The sequence below is a fragment of the Lissotriton vulgaris genome, chromosome 12, assembly GCF_964263255.1.
Source record: "Lissotriton vulgaris chromosome 12, aLisVul1.2, whole genome shotgun sequence".
NCBI lineage: Eukaryota > Metazoa > Chordata > Amphibia > Caudata > Salamandridae > Lissotriton > Lissotriton vulgaris.
Window position 1 is genome coordinate 67,010,878 of NC_141700.1, and position 22,379 is coordinate 67,033,256.

The 22,379-nt window shown below is 47.5% G+C and overlaps 1 protein-coding gene across 1 annotated transcript in view; it reads right to left on the minus strand.

Annotated features, from left to right (window-relative positions):
- The window catches only part of ONECUT3 (one cut homeobox 3), a 210,563-nt gene extending 189,504 nt beyond the window's left edge, over window positions 1–21,059 (minus strand). Inside the window, exon 1 of the mRNA XM_086947161.1 lies at window positions 19,823–21,059. Coding sequence (XP_086803287.1) covers window positions 19,823–20,855 — 1,033 coding nt within the window. The 5' untranslated portion in view covers window positions 20,856–21,059. The remainder of the gene's footprint in view (window positions 1–19,822) is intronic.
- Between the last annotated feature and the right edge of the window lie 1,320 nt (window positions 21,060–22,379).

The window sequence follows — 22,379 nt, forward strand, 5'->3', positions numbered from 1 at the left end:
TCAGTGGCCAGGTTTCAGAATACTCTAATCGGAACTCTATAGATGGGAGTTTCTTTAAAAAGGTACAACACCAATGGAGGCAGATGCCAGACTAAATTCTGGGAAAGAAGACCTGAAGACATTTTTATGAGATTGTGTGGACTTGACAGTTGAACCTACTTATCAGTCACTGAGATTCCCCATCTCATGTTAATAATTCTGGAAACATAAAAGTACTTAAGATTAGCACATAGATCTTGTAAATGGCGGGGAGCTATACATGGACTTTACAGGAAACTCTCCTGAAAAAAAAAGTTTTTTTGTGAATAACTGTTTTAAGTTCTGGACTTAATTATTGCTCTTTTATACTTGAGCAATGTGAGATGTTGACACCGTAGGTGTTGACCCTTCTGTTCTGTAGTCAGTAGACCTTCAGTGGTATGCAGTGTAAGATCTGCAGAAGGATTTATTTTGTTGCCTTCTCCAGATGACATAGTGAGTAGAAGGTAAACGTCAAAGAAGTTACATGTACGCAGAACAAGAGCTTGAGCTGAAAAAAAAATAGGAAAATCTAAATGATTGTGGAGATATAACAAGAGGTATCAAAATGCACAAAGTGGATGAGCGAGACTAATGAAAACTGAGTTTAGAATGATTTTTTTGTCCAGAAATAATACAAAAAACTCACACATAGTATCCAAGGGACCATATACAAGCCATTTATATCATAGAGTAAGTTAAGGAACTGACATTACCAACAAGGAGAGGGTAAGATATCAACCAACTCTTGCATAAAACCTAAATGGTGACTGGGGTTCTAAATATAAAAATCTAACAACAGGAGCCACTACCTTTAATGTCCCTTCAGCTGTCTGCACTGCCCAATCAGAGGGCTTATTGGACAAGAGTGGAATGAGAGAATGAAACAAACCCACCCTCCAGTCTACAACGAGGCCACATCTGATGGAGACGGGCAGCAGCAGCGAAGAGTGGAAATCCAGAAAGACAAGCACGGAGCAATATGCATGATTCTGAGCAACCATCTTCCAGATAGGATTTGGGTAACCCGGTGTACCAGTGCAGAAGGAGAGGCACTTCTTCAATGTCCCTTTAGTTGTCTACACTGCTCATTGACTGACAAGGGTGTGGCAGAATAATACAACGCTGTCACATGTTTTGAATATCAAATGATGAAAGTGATTACTTCTGAGCATAAAGATGATATCTCCCTTCACAGCACATGGTCCTTCTTTAAAATAAAGTAACAGGGCGAGATTGTGCCAGGAGGCTGGGGTGTAGAATATCAAAGCCAGGTTTCGCTTGGAAAAAGTCATTGGATCATTATTAGTAACGAGAGCATAGAAATCAAAATAATCTTTAAGAGCAGATCTGCGGTTCAAAATCGTGCCCTTATCGGGGAGAGTAACTTCCTAGTAGACGGTGGCCCCCATAAAACAAGGGGTAAGAAGCAGGGTGTAACGCCCAAAGATCTTGAAGAACGAGGAGCGCTTCTGAAGGGATAAGGTATCGTTTTTGCTATAAGCCTTAATTAGATTTGAGGTCCTGTGGGGGAACAAGGCATTATGATAAGGCAGAGAATGAAAATGACCACTAACAAGAATTTAGAGAATCTTAGCCAAGGGCTATATGCACAACAGAATGCACCCAACAGCAGCTAACTGTAAGATACCTTTAGCTAAAAAGCGATGGGTGGAATGCTTGAATTAATTGGAATGCTTGAATTAATCCAGTGGCTGAGATTAATTCAAGCAGACCATCCACCACGTTTTTGTACACTTCAGTGAGATGGGTTTGCCCAGCCCTGCGACGCTTGCACACTTTGCCACTGGAAAAAAGCTTTATCGGACTGATAGGCCAGAGTCTTGGGTAGCATGTGTTTCGGGTCAGGGAGGACTTGGCCTGGCAGTTCGGGCTCGACTGCTTTAAATGGAGCATGGTCAAGATTGATTTTCACTATGGCTGGGTCCAAACTGAGGCGAGAATGTGCAAAATGACCACTGGTGGAGCTGGAGACAGCGAGAGACGGACAGCATTGTTGTGTTTTGGGTCTCCTAGCTGGTGGAGCTGGAGAGCATTGTTGTGTTGTGGGTCTCCTAGCTGGTGAAGCTGGAGAGCATTGTTGTGGTTTGGGTCTCCTAGCTGGTGGAGCTGGAGACAGCGAGAGACTGACAGCATTGTTGTGTGTTGGGTATCCTAGCTGGTGGAGCTGGAGACAGTGAGAGACGGACAGCATTGTTGTGTTTTGGGTCTCCTAAGTGGTGGAGCTGGAGACAGCGAGAGACGGACAGCACTGTTGTGGTTTGGGTCTCCTAGCTGGTGGAGCTGGAGACCGCGAGAGACGGACAGCATTGTTGTGGTTTGGGTCTCCTAGCTAGTGGAGCTGGAGACAGCGAGAGACGGACAGCATTGTTATGTTTTGGGTCTCCTAGCTAGTGGAGCTGGAGACAGCGAGAGACGGACAGCATTGTTATGTTTTGGGTCTCCTAGCTGGTGGAGCTGGAGACAGTGAGAGACGGACAGCATTGTTGTGTTTTGGGTCTCCTAGCTGGTGGAGCTGGAGACAGTGAGAGAGGGACAGCACTGTTGTGGTTTGGGTCTCCTAGATGGTGGAGCTGGAGACAGTGAGAGACGGACAGCATTGTTGTGTTTTGGGTCTCCTAGCTGGTGGAGCTGGAGACAGCGAGAGATGGACAGCATTGTTGTGGTTTGGGTCTCCTAGCTGGTGGAGCTGGACACAGCGAGAGACGGACAGCATTGTTGTGTTTTGGGTCTCCTAGCTGGTGGAGCTGGAGACAGCGAGAGACGGACAGCATTGTTGTGTTTTGGGGCTCCTAGCTGGTGGAGCTGGAGACAGTGAGAGAGGGACAGCAGTGTTGTGTTTTGGGTCTCCTAGCTGGTGGAGCTGGAGACAGCGAGAGACTAGGACAGCATTGTTGTGTTTTGGGTCTCCTAGGTGGTGGAGCTGGAGATAGTGAGAGGGACAGCATTGTTGTGTTTTGGGTCTCCTAGCTGGTGGAGCTGGAGACAGCGAGAGACGGACAGCATTGTTGTGTTTTGGGTCTCCTAGCTGGTGGAGCTGGAGACAGTGAGAGGGAAAGCATTGTTGTGTTTTGGGTCTCCTAGCTGGTGGAGCTGGGGACAGTGAGAGAGGGACAGCAGTGTTGTGTTTTGGGTCTCCTAGCTGGTGGAGCTGGAGACAGCAAGAGACGGACAACATTGTTGTGGTTTGGGCCTCCTAGCTGGTGGAGCTGGAGACAGCGAGAGACGGACAGCACTGTTGTGGTTTGGGTCTCCTAGCTGGTGGAGCTGGAGAGCATTGTTGTGTTGTGGGTCTCCTAGCTGGTGAAGCTGGAGAGCATTGTTGTGGTTTGGGTCTCCTAGCTGGTGGAGCTGGAGACAGCGAGAGACTGACAGCATTGTTGTGTTTTGGGTATCCTAGCTGGTGGAGCTGGAGACAGTGAGAGACGGACAGCATTGTTGTGTTTTGGGTCTCCTAAGTGGTGGAGCTGGAGACAGCGAGAGACGGACAGCATTGTTGTGGTTTGGGTCTCCTAGCTGGTGGAGCTGGAGACAGCGAGAGACGGACAGCATTGTTGTGTTTTGGGTCTCCTAGCTGGTGGAGCTGGAGACAGCGAGAGACGGACAGCATTGTTGTGTTTTGAGTCTCCTGGCTGGTGGAGCTGGAGACAGTGAGAGAGGGACAGCACTGTTGTGGTTTGGGTCTCCTAGCTGGTGGAGCTGGAGACAGTGAGAGACGGACAGCATTGTTGTGTTTTGGGTCTCCTAGCTGGTGGAGCTGGAGACAGCGAGAGACGGACAGCACTGTTGTGTTTTGGGTCTCCTAGCTGGTGGAGCTGGAGACAGCGAGAGACGGACAGCATTGTTGTGTTTTGGGTCTCCTAGCTGGTGGAGCTGGAGACAGCGAGAGACGGACAGCATTGTTGTGTTTTGGGTCTCCTAGCTGGTGGAGCTGGAGACAGCGAGGGACGGACAGCATTGTTGTGTTTTGGGTCTCCTAGCTGGTGGAGCTGGAGACAGCGAGAGACGGACAGCATTGTTGTGTTTTGGGTCTCCTAGCTGGTGGAGCTGGAGACAGCGAGAGACGGACAGCATTGTTGTGTTTTGGGTCTCCTAGCTGGTGGAGCTGGAGACAGCGAGAGACTGACAGCATTGTTGTGTTTTGGGTCTCCTAGCTGAAGGGGCTGGAGACAGCGAGAGACGGACAGCATTGTTGTGTTTTGGGTCTCCTAGCTGGTGGAGCTGAAGACTGCGAGAGACGGACAGCATTGTTGTGTTTTGGGTCTCCTAGCTGGTGGAGCTGGAGACAGCGAGAGACGGACAGCATTGTTGTGTTTTGGGTCTCCTAGCTGGTGGAGCTGGAGACAGCGAGAGACGGACAGCATTGTTGTGTTTTGGGTCTCCTAGCTGGTGGAGCTGGAGACAGCGAGAGACGGACAGCATTTTTGTGGTTTGGGTCTCCTAGCTGGTGGAGCTGGAGACAGCGAGAGACGGACAGCATTGTTGTGTTTTGGGTCTCCTAGCTGGTGGAGCTGGAGACAGCGAGAGACGGACAGCACTGTTGTGGTTTGGGTCTTCTAGCTGGTGGAACTGGAGACAGTGAGAGACGGACAGCATGGTTGTGTTTTGGGTCTCCTAGCTGGTGGAGCTGGAGACAGCGAGAGACTGACAGCATTGTTGTGTTTTGGGTCTCCTAGCTGGTGGAGCTGGAGACAGCGAGAGACGGACAGCATTGTTGTGTTTTGGGTCTCCTAGCTGGTGGAGCTGGAGACAGTGAGAGACGGACAGCATTGTTGTGTTTTGGGTCTCCTAGCTAGTGGAGCTGGAGGCAGTGAGAGACGGACAGCATTGTTGTGTTTTGGGTCTCCTAGCTGGTGGAGCTGGAGACAGTGAGAGACGGACAGCATTGTTGTGTTTTGGGTCTCCTAGCTGGTGGAGCTGGAGACAGTGAGAGACGGACAGCATTGTTGTGTTTTAGGTCTCCTAGCTGGTGGAACTGGAGACAGTGAGAGACGGACAGCATTGTTGTGTTTTGGGTCTCCTAGCTGGTGGAGCTGGAGACAGCGACAGACGGACAGCATTGTTGTGGTTTTGGGTCTCCTAGCTGGTGGACAGCATTGTTGTGTTTTGGGTCTCCTAGCTGGTGGAGCTGGAGACAGTGAGAGGGACAGCGTTGTTGTGTTTTGGGTCTCCTAGCTGGTGGAGCTGGAGACAGCGACAGACGGACAGCATTGTTGTGGTTTTGGGTCTCCTAGCTGGTGGACAGCATTGTTGTGTTTTGGGTCTCCTAGCTGGTGGAGCTGGAGACAGTGAGAGGGACAGCATTGTTGTGTTTTGGGTCTCCTAGCTGGTGGAGCTGGAGACAGCGACAGACGGACAGTATTGTTGTGGTTTTGGGTCTCCTAGCTGGTGGACAGCATTGTTGTGTTTTGGGTCTCCTAGCTGGTGGAGCTGGAGACAGTGAGAGACGGACAGCATTGTTGTGTTTTGGGTCTCCTAGCTGGTGGAGCTGGAGACAGCGAGAGACGGACAGCATTGTTGTGGTTTGGGTCTCCTAGCTGGTGGAGCTGGAGACAGCGAGAGACGGTCAGCATTGTTGTGTTTTGGGTCTCCTAGCTGGTGGAGCTGGAGACAGTGAGAGGGACAGCATTGTTGTGTTTTGGGTCTCCTAGCTGGTGGAGCTGGAGACAGTGAGAGGGACAGCATTGTTGTGTTTTGGGTCTCCTAGCTGGTGGAGCTGGAGACAGTGAGAGACGGACAGCATTGTTGTGTTTTGGGTCTCCTAGCTGGTGGAGCTGGAGACAGTGAGAGGGACAGCATTGTTGTGTTTTGGGTCTCCTAGCTGGTGGAGCTGGAGACAGCGAGAGACGGACAGCACTGTTGTGGTTTGGGTCTCCTAGCTGGTGGAGCTGGAGACAGCGACAGACGGACAGCATTGTTGTGGTTTTGGGTCTCCTAGCTGGTGGACAGCATTGTTGTGTTTTGGGTCTCCTAGCTGGTGGAGCTGGAAACAGTGAGAGACGGACAGCATTGTTGTGTTTTGGGTCTTCTAGCTGGTGGAGCTGGAGACAATGAGAGACGGACAGCATTGTTGTGTTTTGGGTCTCCTAGCTGGTGGACAGCATTGTTGTGTTTTGGGTCTCCTAGCTGGTGGAGCTGGAGACAGCGACAGACGGACAGCATTGTTGTGGTTTTGAGTCTCCTAGCTGGTGGACAGCATTGTTGTGTTTTGGGTCTCCTAGCTGGTGGAGCTGGAGACAGCGAGAGACGGACAGCATTGTTGTGTTTTGGGTCTCCTAGCTGGTGGAGCTGGAGACAGTGAGAGGGACAGCATTGTTGTGTTTTGGGTCTCCTAGCTGGTGGAGCTGGAGACAGTGAGAGACGGACAGCATTGTTGTGTTTTGGGTCTCCTAGCTGGTGGAGCTGGAGACAGCGAGAGACGGACAGCATTGTTGTGGTTTGGGTCTCCTAGCTGGTGGATCTGGAGACAGCGAGAGACGGACAGCATTGTTGTGTTTTGGGTCTCCTAGCTGGTGGAGCTGGAGACAGTGAGAGGGACAGCATTGTTGTGTTTTGGGTCTCCTAGCTGGTGGAGCTGGAGACAGTGAGAGGGACATCATTGTTGTGTTTTGGGTCTCCTAGCTGGTGGAGCTGGAGACAGTGAGAGACGGACAGCATTGTTGTGTTTTGGGTCTCCTAGCTGGTGGAGCTGGAGACAGTGAGAGGGACAGCATTGTTGTGTTTTGGGTCTCCTAGCTGGTGGAGCTGGAGACAGCAAGAGACGGACAGCACTGTTGTGGTTTGGGTCTCCTAGCTGGTGGAGCTGGAGACAGCGACAGACGGACAGCATTGTTGTGGTTTTGGGTCTCCTAGCTGGTGGACAGCATTGTTGTGTTTTGGGTCTCCTAGCTGGTGGAGCTGGAGACAGTGAGAGACGGACGGCATTGTTGTGTTTTGGGTCTTCTAGCTGGTGGAGCTGGAGACAGTGAGAGACGGACAGCATTGTTGTGTTTTGGGTCTCCTAGCTGGTGGACAGCATTGTTGTGTTTTGGGTCTCCTAGCTGGTGGAGCTGGAGACAGCGACAGACGGACAGCATTGTTGTGGTTTTGAGTCTCCTAGCTGGTGGACAGCATTGTTGTGTTTTGGGTCTCCTAGCTGGTGGAGCTGGAGACAGCGAGAGACGGACAGCATTGTTGTGTTTTGGGTCTCCTAGCTGGTGGAGCTGGAGACAGTGAGAGGGACAGCATTGTTGTGTTTTGGGTCTCCTAGCTGGTGGAGCTGGAGACAGTGAGAGACGGACAGCATTGTTGTGTTTTGGGTCTCCTAGCTGGTGGAGCTGGAGACAGCGAGAGACGGACAGCATTGTTGTGGTTTGGGTCTCCTAGCTGGTGGAGCTGGAGACAGCGAGAGACGGACAGCATTGTTGTGTTTTGGGTCTCCTAGCTGGTGGAGCTGGAGACAGTGAGAGGGACAGCATTGTTGTGTTTTGGGTCTCCTAGCTGGTGGAGCTGGAGACAGTGAGAGGGACATCATTGTTGTGTTTTGGGTCTCCTAGCTGGTGGAGCTGGAGACAGTGAGAGTCGGACAGCATTGTTGTGTTTTGGGTCTCCTAGCTGGTGGAGCTGGAGACAGTGAGAGGGACAGCATTGTTGTGTTTTGGGTCTCCTAGCTGGTGGAGCTGGAGACAGCAAGAGACGGACAGCACTGTTGTGGTTTGGGTCTCCTAGCTGGTGGGGCTGGAGACAGCGACAGACGGACAGCATTGTTGTGGTTTTGGGTCTCCTAGCTGGTGGACAGCATTGTTGTGTTTTGGGTCTCCTAGCTGGTGGAGCTGGAGACAGTGAGAGACGGACGGCATTGTTGTGTTTTGGGTCTTCTAGCTGGTGGAGCTGGAGACAGTGAGAGACGGACAGCATTGTTGTGTTTTGGGTCTCCTAGCTGGTGGACAGCATTGTTGTGTTTTGGGTCTCCTAGCTGGTGGAGCTGGAGACAGCGACAGACGGGCAGCATTGTTGTGGTTTTGGGTCTCCTAGCTGGTGGACAGCATTGTTGTGTTTTGGGTCTCCTAGCTGGTGGAGCTGGAGACAGGGAACGCTGGACACCAGGGGTACAGTTTAGGTCTCCCAGCTGGTGGCGCAGGAGTCAGCAGGGCAGTCAGGACACTGGTCACCAAGAACACGTTAGAGGCCTGCATGAATAATGAATGGCTCGTCTGCACACTGGCTTGGAGCTGCCGTTAGAAAGGGAATTGGAGTGGAAAGAATAGAAAGGCAGCAATTGCCATTTTATAGGGGGCCCAGCTTGTTTATCGATCTTCTATTTACTGACTCTAACTAATACATCACGATGGACTGCTGAACTCCCAGCACATGGGATGCATGGAGAAGAGAAGGTTGGCACGGCGATGAGGCGTGCACGGAGGCAGCTGAGTAAGGGAGAGAAACAGAGGGTGAAAAATGAGAACCAGGGAAAGAGGAATGGCGTTGACATGCGTATACGAAAAACTAACGGGCGAGCCGGACTGTAAGGTGCAGAAAAGGGCCATCAATAATGTCTGGATGGATGGGGGGTCGGTGGATGTGTGGGTGGGCGGAAGGAGACCTCAGTATGTGAGCAAAATACAGTTATAGGCGTATAGGGGAAAGAAACTCATTGTGCCTATGCCTAAACTGTGTCCTTCGTCAAATCCATTGCGGTTCCAGAGCCTGAATGTTATTTTCCCAACAGACTTTAGACAGCAATATAAATCCGCATCGATTACTTTTGCACACGCGATTCCCTCTCTCGGCCTCCTCCACAAACGTGGCCTCTATTTAAAGGCGGCCACGGTAGTGTTCGATCAAACACGTGACGCCGCGCAGGATTTTACGATATGTCATGTATTATTACTGCCACGGGGAACGCACCCGAACGCAGTGTGTCCAGCCTCTCCTCCGCCCCTCGGCGCCCCTACACCTGCCGTCTTCATCTTCCGGTCTCCGTCCCTGCATACACACCCACTCGTGTGGGGCTCTTGGACAGCTTGGTTTTCAGTCACGGGCGCCAACGGGCTCTTAAACGCGCGCACAAACATCAACAACACATGCAGGCACCACGCGTCAACAGTGCACACAACGTCGACAGCAAAGGCACACTCCACGCGTGAGCAGTGCACACACGCACAACATCAACAACAGGCACACACCAGGCGTGAACTGTGCGCCAGGTTATAAACGCTGCCTGGGCGCGCAGGCATGCACACCCGTATGCGCTTCACTTTCATTACACCCCACACCCACGGCAGACTCCGCTTCCGACACAGTGTGAAGGCCGCTGTATGGATCTGCCCTGACAACTAGAACACTAATAGCTTTCGACAAGCCCCAGATATTGCATTGGGGAGATATTGTTTATTTGTTCTCAGCTTTGATGCCCAGAGCCGCAGGTGAAGGGGATGGGAGAGGCCAGGGAAGCCGAGAAAAGGCAACTTAGTTCAAGGCGTCGTTTAGGGAAAGAGTCCCAACCGCCGACAAGCACAGGGAGTCAAGACGTTGGTTAGAGGGGTGAAGTGGGTGGCTTTTATTTCTCAAACAGCAGGCGCGCTCTTGTTAAGAAAAAGAGGTACAACATGTCAGCTTACGCGGCCTGGTAGACGTAAAGCGACATTTTCACCTTCTGAATCTTTCATTCCTGCGCGCTCTATCCCTGTGCCCTTACTTCTTCTCTTCTTTCTCCGACCCCTCTTTCCTTCCTCGCATATTTCCTTTCTTCACCCCCCGCCCTCCCTCAATAACCTCCCTCTTTCGTTGCTATTCTTTCTCCGTATCCATCTTTCCTCCTTTTGCCTCTGATCTTTTCCTTTCCTTCTTCTGCCTTCTTCCTGTGCGTCCCTTTCTTCTCTCCTCCTCGCCCCCTCGTTTCGCCTTTGTCCTCCTCACCAATCCTCAGCTAGCGCCCCTTCTCTTCCAGACCGCTTTTACCACGCCGGACGGTGGCCGAGGGGGTTTCACCCAGGATGCCGCCCGCATACGCCACACATGACAATATTTTACAATATCATATCAGTTCTGGTCATTTACAAAAAGGGTATATAGGTTTGCTCTGGAGATGGAATTCAAGCAATAATTGAAGACACCGAGAAGGAAATCGATTGCCTTGACTGTGATGAATTAGGAATAGTAATTCGAATTTATTGATCTGAGTGGCGGAGCCCTCTCCACCCCCCAAACCAATTCCACTTTCCATATAATTACTGTTTTTAATGTAATCGCTGTAATGTATTCCACGCATCTGCGTGGAATATGCATCCGGGGCACGGGAGCTGGGAGGAGAGCGGCGTTCACCCGCGTACGGCCCGCTCCGGGCTCCGTCCGGGGTTTGTGGGCCTTGCTCCGCTTCGGACACTTCCCCGACCTAACATTGGGGCCTTCTCGCCGGGGGACCCGGAACGCAATTAGCATTGATCCCTGTTCCCGCTCCGGACAGGAGAAAGGCCGGGCATTTGCATTTGAAAGAAGATGTTTGCATTTCATAGAGTTTCGTGTTATTTCTGGATCGCGCCATCTTTGCGGTGTTTTCTGCTTGCTTTAGAGTGCGGCGCTCCCTTTCCTTTCTCCCTTCATCTTGTCTCTAGTTCTTTAGGCCTCGCTTCTTTTCTCGTCACTGGGGACTTCTTCCATTCGGGCCTCTACACCACCCGCTTTTTAATATCTTCCATCCCGCAATCCCATGCTCGGCCCTTTCTTTCAACCTGCTTTCTGTTTCATTCAACTTATGTCAGTAAACCCCAGGGCCATAAATACATCCTGTTTCCGCCCTAGCCTTTTCTATTATATACTAAATTTTCCCATAAAACGTTTATCGCGAGACCATAACATATTTGCCCATATTTTGGTATATTGCATTTTTTACTGTACCCTACAATCCGTCACAACGAACTTCCATGTTCTTCCATTTTACAATCACTTGTTTGTTATTTAATAAAACATTATCTTTTGTACAAAAACCTAAAAAGGCCACACTCCTGCGCTGCGGTCTGTGTGCCTGGGTGCCAGTTGTGTTTTAAATATCGTCCAGCACAGCCAGTCGTCCATATCCTACCACATCACAATAGCAGTCACCGTTCTGTGAAATGAATATACCTAACAACAGGTTGACAAAAGCGTTTCCTGTATCAAATTAAAGAAGCCGTCGTCTTACAAGTGTCAACAGAAACTATTTGGAATTTTTAGTATTTGGTGTTTTAAAGCATCATTTAAAAAAGTCGATGGCCTCTTTAAAGATGTTTGCGAAGTGTACATCTATTTTGTTTCAGGGAAAGAGGTGACGCGGGAACTTCTACGCGATAATATATATTTAATATATATTTAGGCAGTCAAAAATCACTGATATTTCTGAACAGTAAGTATTTTTGGGAGGAAAGTAGAAGTATTGCCGTGTAAATATCGTGTTTGTGTCTTCCAATGTGTGTTTGATAAAAAATAAAAAATCTCTCTCTCTCTCTCTCTATATATATATATATATATATATATATATATATATATATATATATATATATATATATATATAATGCTGCGTTCTTGGTGCTCGAGTTGTGTGTACATGTATATATAAACATATATAGCTGTATATATGTATGTGGGCGCGTGCACATGCATGTGTGAGGATGTCTGCACGCACTTTTTCCTCTGTAGGTATATTTTCGCCTGGGGACATAATACGTGCGTACGTATAGGTGTTTTTAAGAATGCTTGCCTACATGGGTGTTTTTAAGAATGCTTGCCTACCTCTGAGTCCATATCTATATTTAGAAATATATCCGTGTATGTATATATATTTATACGCACACATACATACTCGGATATTAAACGCGCGTCTGTGTGCGCGCTTACATGTATGTATCCGTGTGTGTGTGAGAGAGAGAGACGCTGGGCGCTATCATTTCTAATGCAAATAAAAAATATTCAAAAACAGACATCTAGGGAGCCTACAGTATGAACGTAAACCCGGCTGAGCGCCTTTTCATTTAAAATTCTTAGATATAGAAAATAATGCTCACTGAATGTAGCATTCTCGCGGGAATGCTACGCTGCGCAGTGCGCTCGGCGCGTTTTCGTCTCGTGGGCCGTGAATTGGGCGCTATATCGTCTCCTGCAAACACCCAACCACTTGAGACGTTTTAACTGCGTCCTGTAATATTCCAGAGGTGTCTTACGGCAGCCGCCATCCCTCAGGTGATGCCCCTTTTATTTTTGGTGAGTGGGAAATAAAACACCAACTGCTCAATTAGATTGAACAACAGAGCTACTTAAAAAGCCAATTGTGGCAGTCTTTAAATCTTTATTTACCAGAACCTTGTAAAGCCAAGAACAATTTGCATTCTATTAAGTGCTTTTCAATAGGGCATTGACTGGAACTAAAGGATGCCACTATGCTGCCCTAATTAAAGAGCAGCTGAATTACACTAAATGCATATGAATCCCGGCCTGCGCCAATAAATACCGCAGATGGCTGCGTGGACAGGGGCACGCATCTGGAGTGGGTGCCACGCCAGCTGGCTCGGGCACCACGCGAAGCCCAGGGCATGTGTCACGGGCAGGGATGTGCTGTGGGCGCTCGTGTGCACCTGCAAGAAGGACAGGCGCAGGAGGCGAGAGCGAAGGTGGGCAGGGCGGATCCGAACTGGTGTGTGTCGAGTCCACTCACACTCAAGCTGCAGGAGGCCTTGCACCATCTCTGTGGTCGAGCTGCACTCCATGTCAGAATGAGGGGCTCTTCGCGTTCTTCTTCCGGGGGAGGCGGATGGGCCGCGAAGGCCGCACATAAACACTGCGTGCGACGACGGCAGCGACCGAGTCCCGGTGGATGCTCCTTTAGGCCATCTGTGACAGAAGCAACGGTTCTGCAGCTGTCGGAACCGTCCACATTTAAGGCGGCAGCACCTACATGCACTAGTCACCCACCCTCACCCGAGGGTCCATTGTCCCAAATCCATCCATCCAATGCACCCAACCTGCACCCACTGCGTCCATCCATCGACTCACCGGTCCATTCACACAGTCCGTGGATCCATCCAAATGTCCACCGACTATCTCAGCCACCCATCCATGTATCCAGTCATCCATCCATCCGTCAGTGCGTGCGTCCAGCCATCTATACATCAACCCATCCATCCACCCTCCTGCCCGTCCGTCTATCCATCCACCCGTCTGTCCATCCAGCCATCTACCCATCCCCCACCCAATCGATCGATCGATTCCATACGCCCGTCTGTCCACTCCCCACCATACATACATTTATAGCTGCAGGGATTTATTTGTTCCCAGGGAGGGTTCACAGGATCGGCCCGGGGTGCACGTGCAACGCCATTTGAGACCGATGCCGTGGAGATGTCCACAAGTAAACCCTGACGGGGGGGGGGGGGGGGGGTCGCAAGGGACTGAGTATAACATGCTCTGTGATCCCGCAAACCGCTTGTGTGCAGGGAAGGGGGTGCTTGCACGGGCTTGTGTCATCATGCCACTAGAACACGTCACGCATGAGCAAAACCAACATCCATCACTCGCTTGTACCTGCATACACTCACGCGCGCACACGCGCACGCACGCACACGTCTCTCCGATCTCTTTCTTCCTTGATCCCACTCACGCCCATTAAACGGAGGACGCCGCGCGAGGCGCGAGAGGTCCCCTAACGCCGCTCGCCCGATGGGCCATAGATCATTGATTGGCTGCGCCATTTGTAGAGTGAAGGGCCATCATATCGATTCGTTGGCTGGAGGCGCAGCTGAGTGGTGACCCGCTCAGCTGCATCCGGGAGCAGGCCTTCCCCGCAAACAAAGAGGCTGGAGCGAGGCGCAGCATCCCGGGCACTGCATGTGTGACCTGTGACACGGCCACCCTGGGCAGCCGCGGCCTGCAGGAGGAGCTGGGCACGGGGCAGGGCCGGCGTGGGCACTGGGGGCACGGCAGGCCCTCTAGAACAACAACCCGCACGCCTTTCCACTAACACAAACTACCACAACCCCGAACACACAGCCGACCGCCCGGGGATGATATGCGTTTCTTACATTGACACGTTGAACGGAGGCCATTTCGAAGGACCATACCGGGCCGGATGCACGTTTCCGTGTGTGTATCACTTCCGCTGAAATGAGAGCACCCGGAAAGAATATAGACTTTATAAACGCTTCCGTTTCCTTAGCGGAACCCTCGGAACAAAGGGGGCACCAGCGACGGCTCGTGGAGGGAGTTACGGTGGGGCAGGAGGGCGGGTAGGGGGAGGGGCAGGGCGGAGGTTGCTAAAAACCGGCATATGGATAATTGCAGGTAAGTAAACAATTTAATTAATAAAACGAATTTCGTAGCTCGCACTGCATTGCATTTTGCGATGCAAGGCGCACTACGAATTTCGTTTTATTAATTAAATTGTTTACTTACCTGCAATTATCCATATGCCGGTTTTTAGCAACCTCCGCCCTGCCCCTCCCCCTACCCGCCCTCCTGCCCCACCGTAACTCCCTCCACGAGCCGTCGCTGGGGGGCACTGAACACTAACATAAATATTACATATATATGCACCTATAGGCGTTCTTGTGTGGACACAGTAACGCCTTGTATATGCACACAAACGCACGTCAGCACTGTGTATACACACACAGGCCTCGTGTTTATCAGAGTTCATATCACATGTTATAAAAAGAGAAAACGGGTTTTTGAATCTAGGTATAATATATATTTCAACGACAAGTATCGTGTTTATGAGTGTAGATAAGATACGTGTGATACAACAAGGCATTGTAGAGATCAGACGTGGTATATAGAGAGGCGTCGTGTTTATGAGTGTAGATATGATACAGGCATTGTGCTTATGACTATAGAAATGATACATATTATATACGGAGGCATTATGACTGTAGTTACGATACATATTATATAGAGAGGCAGCCTGTTTATGATTGTATATACAATACATATTATATACAGAAGTGTCCAGTTTATGACTGTAGATACGATACGTATTATATATAGAGGTGTACAGTTTATGACTGTAGATACGATACATATTATATATAGAGGTGTCCAGTTTATGACTGAAGATACAATACATATTATATATAGTGGTGTCCAGTTTATGACTGTAGATACAATACATATTATATATAGAGGTGTCCAGTTTATGACTGTAGATACGATACGTAATATATATATATAGAGGTGTCCAGTTTATGACTGTAGATACGATACGTAATATATACATATATATAGAGGTGTCCAGTTTATGACTGTAGATACGATACGTAATATATATATATAGAGGTGTCCAGTTTATGACTGTAGATACGATACGTAATATATACATATATATAGAGGTGTCCAGTTTATGACTGTAGATACGATACGTAATATATATAGAGGTGTCCAGTTTATGACTGTAGATACAATACATATTATATATAGAGGTGTCCAGTTAATGACTGTAGATACAATACATATTGGTGTCCAGTTTATGACTGTAGATACAATACATATTATATATAGAGGTGTCCAGTTTATGACTGTAGATATGATACATATTATACAGAGAGATGTCCAGTTTATGACTGTAGATATGAGACATATTATATATAGATGCATCCTGATTTAGACTGTAGATATCATACATATTATATAGGGAGACGTCTTGTTTAGGAGTGTAGATACAATACTTATTATATGTATATTGGCATCCTGTTTATAATTGTAGATACAATACATATTATATATAGAGGCATCCACTTTATGACTGTAGATACAATACATATTATATAGAGGCATCCTCTTTATAACTGCAGTTTCAATACATATTATATAGAGAGGCATCCTGATTATGACTGTAGATACGAAACATATTATATAGAGAGGCAGCTTGTTTAGGAGTGTTGATACGATACATATTATATATATATAGGCGTCCTGTTTATGACTGTAGATATGATACATATTATATATAGAGGCATCCTGATTATGACTGTAGATACAATACATATTATATTAGGAGACGTCTTGTTTAGGAGTTAGATACGACACATATTATATATATATATATATATATATATATATATATATATATATATATATATTGGCATCCTGTTTATAATTGTAGATACAATACATATTATATATAGAGGCGTCCAGTTTATGACTATAGATACAAGCCATAATATAAAGAGGCCTCCTCTTTATAACTGCAGATTCAATACATATTACATTAAGAGGCAGCCTGTTTATGACTGTAGATATGATACATATTATATATATATAGGTGTCCTGTTTATGACTGTAGATATGATACATACTATATATATAGAGGCATCCTGATTATGACTGTAGATACGATACATATTATATTGAGGGGCGGTTTGTTTAGGAGTGTAGATACAATACATATTATATATATATATATATATATATATATATATATATATATATATATATATATATATATATATATATATATATATATATATATATATATATATATATATAGGCGTCCTGTTTATGACTGCAGATATGATACATATTATATATAGAGGCATCCTGATTATATTTGTAGATACAATACATATTATATAGGGAGGCGTCTTGTTTGGGACTGTAGATACCATACATATTATATAGAAAGGCATCCTCTTTATAACTACAGATACAATACATATTATATAGCGAGGCATCCTGTTTATGACTGTAGATATGATACATATTATATAGAGGTATCCTGTTTATAACTGTAGATACAATGCATATTATATAGAGAGGCATCCTGTTTATAACTGCAGATACAATACATATTAGAGAGGCAACTTGTTTATGACCGTAGATATGATACATATTCTATAGAGGCATCCTGTTTATAACTATAGATACAATACATATATAGAGAGGCATACTGTTTATAACTGTAAATACGATACATATTATACAGAGAGGCGTCATGCTTATGAATGTAGATATGATACATATTATATAGAGTGGCTTCCTGTTTATGATTGCAGATATAATACATATTATATAGAGAGGCTTCATGTTTATGACTGTACATATGATACCATATAGAGAGGCATCATGTTTATGTTATGACTCTAGATATGATACATATTATATAGAGAGACATCATCGTTCTTGTGGGTGTAGAAATTATACACATACACACAGGCATCATGTTTATGAGTGTAGATATAATTCATATTACACACACGCATCATGTTTATGATATGAAACATATTATACACACAGGTATCGTGTTTATGAGTGTAGATGTGAGGCATTGTGTTTATGAGTGTAGATATGGTACATATATTATATATGGACGCATTGTGCATAGATATACGTATTATATACACATGCATCCTGTTTATGGGTGTAGATATCATAATACACACACAGGCATCATGTTTATGAGTTTATGAGTGTAGATATCATACATATCATACACACAAGCATTGCGTTAATGTGTAAATCTGATACTCATATACACTCAGGCATTGTGCTTATGAGAGTACATATTATGTATATTATATACAGAGGCATTGTGTAAATGGCTGTAGATATGATACACACATACACTCTGGCAACATGTTTGTAGATATAATAGATATTATACACACAGGAATTGGGTTTATAGGTGTAGATATCATACATATACACACTAGCATCATGTTAATGAGTATAGATATGGTACTCATATACACGTCGCATGGTGTTTACAAGAGTAGATATACATATTATACACACAAGGATTGTGTTAATGAGGGTAGACATGATACTCATTATACACACAAGTATTGTGTTTATGAGTGCAGATATCATCCATATTATACACACATTGTGTTTATAAGTGTAGATATGATATTCACATACTGTCAGGCATCATGTTTATGAGTGTAGGGATAACGCATAATATACACACAGGCATTGTGTTTATGAGTGCAGATATTCATATTATACGCACAGACATTGTGTTAATGAGTGTAGATATAATACATATTATGCGCACATGCATTGTGTTGAGTGCAGATATCATACATAATATACACACATGCATTGTGTTTATGAGTGCAAATATCATACATATAAACACAGGCATGGTGTTTATTAGTGCAGATATACATATTATACGCACAGGCATTATGTTAATGCGTGTAGATATGATATATATTATACACACAAGCATTGTGTTTATGAGAGAAGATATAATACATATTATGCACTCAGGCATGGTGTTTATGAGAGTAGATATCATACATATGACATACTCATGCATTGGCTTTATGAGTGCAGATATGATACTCATGCATTAAGCATTGTGTTTATGAGAGAACATATATTACATATTATACACTCAGGCATGGTGTTTATGAGAGTAGATATCATACATATGACACACTCATGCATTGGGTTTATGAGTGCAGATATGATACGCATACATTAAGCATTGTGTTTATGAGAGAACATATATTACACATATTATACACTCAGGCATGGTGTTTATGAGAGTAGATATCATACATATTACACACTCATGCATTGGGTTTAAGAGTGCAGATATGATACTTATACATTAAGCATTGTGTTTATGTGAGAAGATATAATACATATTATACACTCAGGCATGGTGTTTATGAGAGTAGATAGCAAACATATTATGAGGCATTGTGTTTATGAGTGCAGATCTACATATTATACGTACTGGCATCGCGTTAACGAGTGTAGATATCATACGTATTATACACATAGGCATTGTGTTTATGAGAGTAGATATCACAGATGTTATACACTGGCATTATGTTTATGAGTAGATATCATACATTTTACACCCTCAGGCATTGTGTTTATGAGAGTAGATATCATACATATTACACCCTCAGGCATTGTGTTTATGAGAGTAGAAAATATACATATTAAACACTCATGCATTGGGTTTATGAGTGCAGATATGATACTCATACACTACGCATTGTGCTTATGAGTGCAGGTATGATACTTATAAACACTCAGGCAATTTGTTTATGAGTGCAGATATGCATATTACACACTCAGGCACTGGGTTTATGAGTGCAGGTATGATACTCATATACACTCAGGCATTTTGTTTATGAGTGCATATATGCATATTACACACTCAGGCACTGGGTTTATGAGTTCAGATATGATACTCATATACACTCAGGCATTGTGTGTGCAGATATGCATATTATACAGTCAAACATTGTGTTTATGAGTGCAGCTATGATACTCAAATACACTCAGGCACTTTGTGTATGAGTTCACATATGCATAATACACACTCAGGCTCTGGGTTTATGAGTGTAGATCTCATACATATTACACACTCAGCCATATTGTTTCTGAGTGCAGATATGATACTCATACGCACTCAGGCATTGTGTTTCTGAGTGCAGATATGACACTCATACACACTCAGGCATTGTGTTTCTGAGTGCAGATATGACACTCATACACACCCAGGCATTGTGTTTCTTTGTGCAGATATGACACTCATACACACCTAGGCATTGTGTTTCTGAGTGCAGATATGACACTCATACACACTCAGGCATTGTGTTTCTGAGTGCAGATATGACACTCATACACACCCAGGCATTGTGTTTCTTTGTGCAGATATGACACTCATACACACCCAGGCATTGTGTTTCTGAGTGCAGATATGACACTCATATACACAGGCACAATACTGGGTGCTACCGCCCTAGCTCGGCTGCAGCAGCCGGGGAGGGCTCCCCAGACTCTACAATGACCCTCCGGGGCACACTCCACCGTCTCTCACCTGCAAGCCTCAGGGCCGACATCCTTTGAAACTCGGGCTCCTGCAGCCACTTCCACATTCTCCGGAAGGTCTCCCGGCCGGACTTCAGCTTACTCCAAGGCTTGGGGTTCCTCAGGAGGTCCGAGAGCGTCCCCTGAGACCTGCACAAGATCCTCTGGGCAAAGATGGCCTGGGGGATGCTGTAGCGCTTCAGCTCGGCCGTGATCCTCTGGGCCACCTCCTTGGTGTTAATCTCCTCCACCTGGCCGGAGTTGGACTGTGAGCCCGACGTGGACGCCTGCCTGTCCCTGTCGCCGAGGAGTGCGCCGTTGGACTGGGAATGGTGGTGCCCGTGCGGGTGCATGCCATTCAAAGGGCCCATCATGCCGCCCCCGGGGGCCCCGAGTCCCCTGCCCAGGTGGTCTTCGCTCCTAGAGAGCATGGCGGCGTGCTGCTCGAAGCCATTGGGGGAGAGCATCTTGTCGTTGGACAGGTGCCCGCCGGGGCCGTAGGGGGCCAGGGACTGCTGGGAGTTGTGCAAAGATCCCAGGCCGTTGGAGAGGGGGGACAGCGGCTGCCCCATGCTGGACATGTCCTTGGGGTAGTGGCTGTAGAGGTTGCCCATGGATGCCAAGCCTCGGTCATCCCTCATGAGGGTGAAGCTGCCGCTCACGTTGCCGCCCAGCCTCTGGTGCGGGTGGTGGTGATGGTGGTGCGGATGGTGGTGATGGTGGTGGAACTTGTCGGAGACGGTGGAGATGGGAGGCAGGTGCTGCAGAGGGGTCAGGGTGGTGTAGGTGCTGCTGAGGCTCATGCCCGAAGGGGACTCGCAGGACATGCTCATGGCAGGATGCAGGGGGCCCGACAGGGAGTGCTCGGGCCGGTAGTCGCCTCCTTCCAGGATGGAGGCCATGCTGGAGACCATGGCGGGGCGACCGTGGGAGACCAGGTTCCGGTGAGACGCCTGCCTGCTGTGCGAGCCCCCCATCAGCTCCCCGGCCTGGGAGTGGGACACGCTGTGCAGGTTGCCCAGGTTTTCCATTGTAAGTTCCATGGCGCGGAGGTGGCTGGCTCTTCGCCTCGGCTTCCCAGGGTATTTCGGATTCAGAGCGGGGGCATCGGTTCCAGCGCCGGGCACTCAATCCAGCATGATTTGGCGAGGTTCCACCGTGCCCGGGGCACTGCTCCTGGATGTCGCCCTGCCGCTGTCGGAGCTGCGGGCTCTCTCCCGGTCTGTGCGCCTCCAGCAGCGGGGCTCAGCTCAGTGCCGGCGCGGCGGGGCTGCTGCTGCTGGACGGCTGCACAGTGCATGAATCCCAGCCCCACAGCCAGCCTGCGCCTCCCAAGCAGCCGCGCCTGACGTCAGAAGCTCGCAGCTCAGCGGCACCCATGCACCTTCCCTCTCACTCCGTCCCTCTCACGCTCCCGCCTCCCACGCCCCCTCTTTCGCGCTCTGCCTCTCTCCCTGTCGCCACTATTGCCCCCCGCCCCCTCCCACGGCTACCTGTCCCTTCACTTTAATCGCGTCTCGTTGTTGTGTGTTCCCTGCCTTTCTCAGCGCCTTCCAACCCCACACGGGCGCCTATCTCCACTCGCACGGCTCCTTTACTCCCAGCTCCGTTTGCAAGCATCCAGTTGACATTGGCCATCTTTCTCCTGTTTCCTCCTTTCATGTGTTCAAGCCCCATTCACTTTTACCCGCACGCTTTCACTTTCCCTCTGAATCCTTTCTTTAGGTGGCCCACCTTATTTACACCACAGCTAATCCACTCACCTGCTGTCACCACTATTTGCTACTTTCCTTTTTCTCTGCCCTGTCTCCCACTCATCGAACCTTTTTGTGGTCGTCCGCACAAACCATGTAATATAAGGTGCGTGCATTTTTGGAAAATATGTGACCCCCATTTCACTGCCAGCCACCAGCCTGCTAAAAGTGCGCGCAATTGAATTCCGTCTCAATCCCCTTCCATGCTTTCAGCCACCCGTCTAACACCAAACAACCATTATCGCACCGCTTTAATCTCCCAACCACGCACGCCACAAGCATCACACACCCAGTATTATCATCACCTATACAGGATTGGCATATTAAAAAAACTGACAGCCTATGATCACCCACCGCCAAAATACAGTCATCACATCCATCTTGCACACACACACACACACACACACTGAATACATAACTCTTCACAACCATGCCCAGTCATACACCATCCATACAAACCCACTCTCAAATCCATTAATTCTCCTGAGAACACCCATCTTCAAACACCCAGCCACCCAGCAACACACCCCTACTGTCAAGTACTCTCGACAACCACACCCAGGTGCCTTTATGACTATCATCTTCAAACATATGAAGCCACCCTGAATCACAATCACTTTCAGGTACACCTACCTATAATCCCTAGATCCACAACACACGTCACTAAACACAGTCCTGCTCATGTATCATGCAACACACCAGTGTCTATTTACCAAGCCAAACCTGAAACGCAGTATGCTCCACAAGTCGAGCCACTACCGCAACTCACTCTTCACCAAGCCAACTGTGAAGGTGCGGACAGGAGGGGGGTCG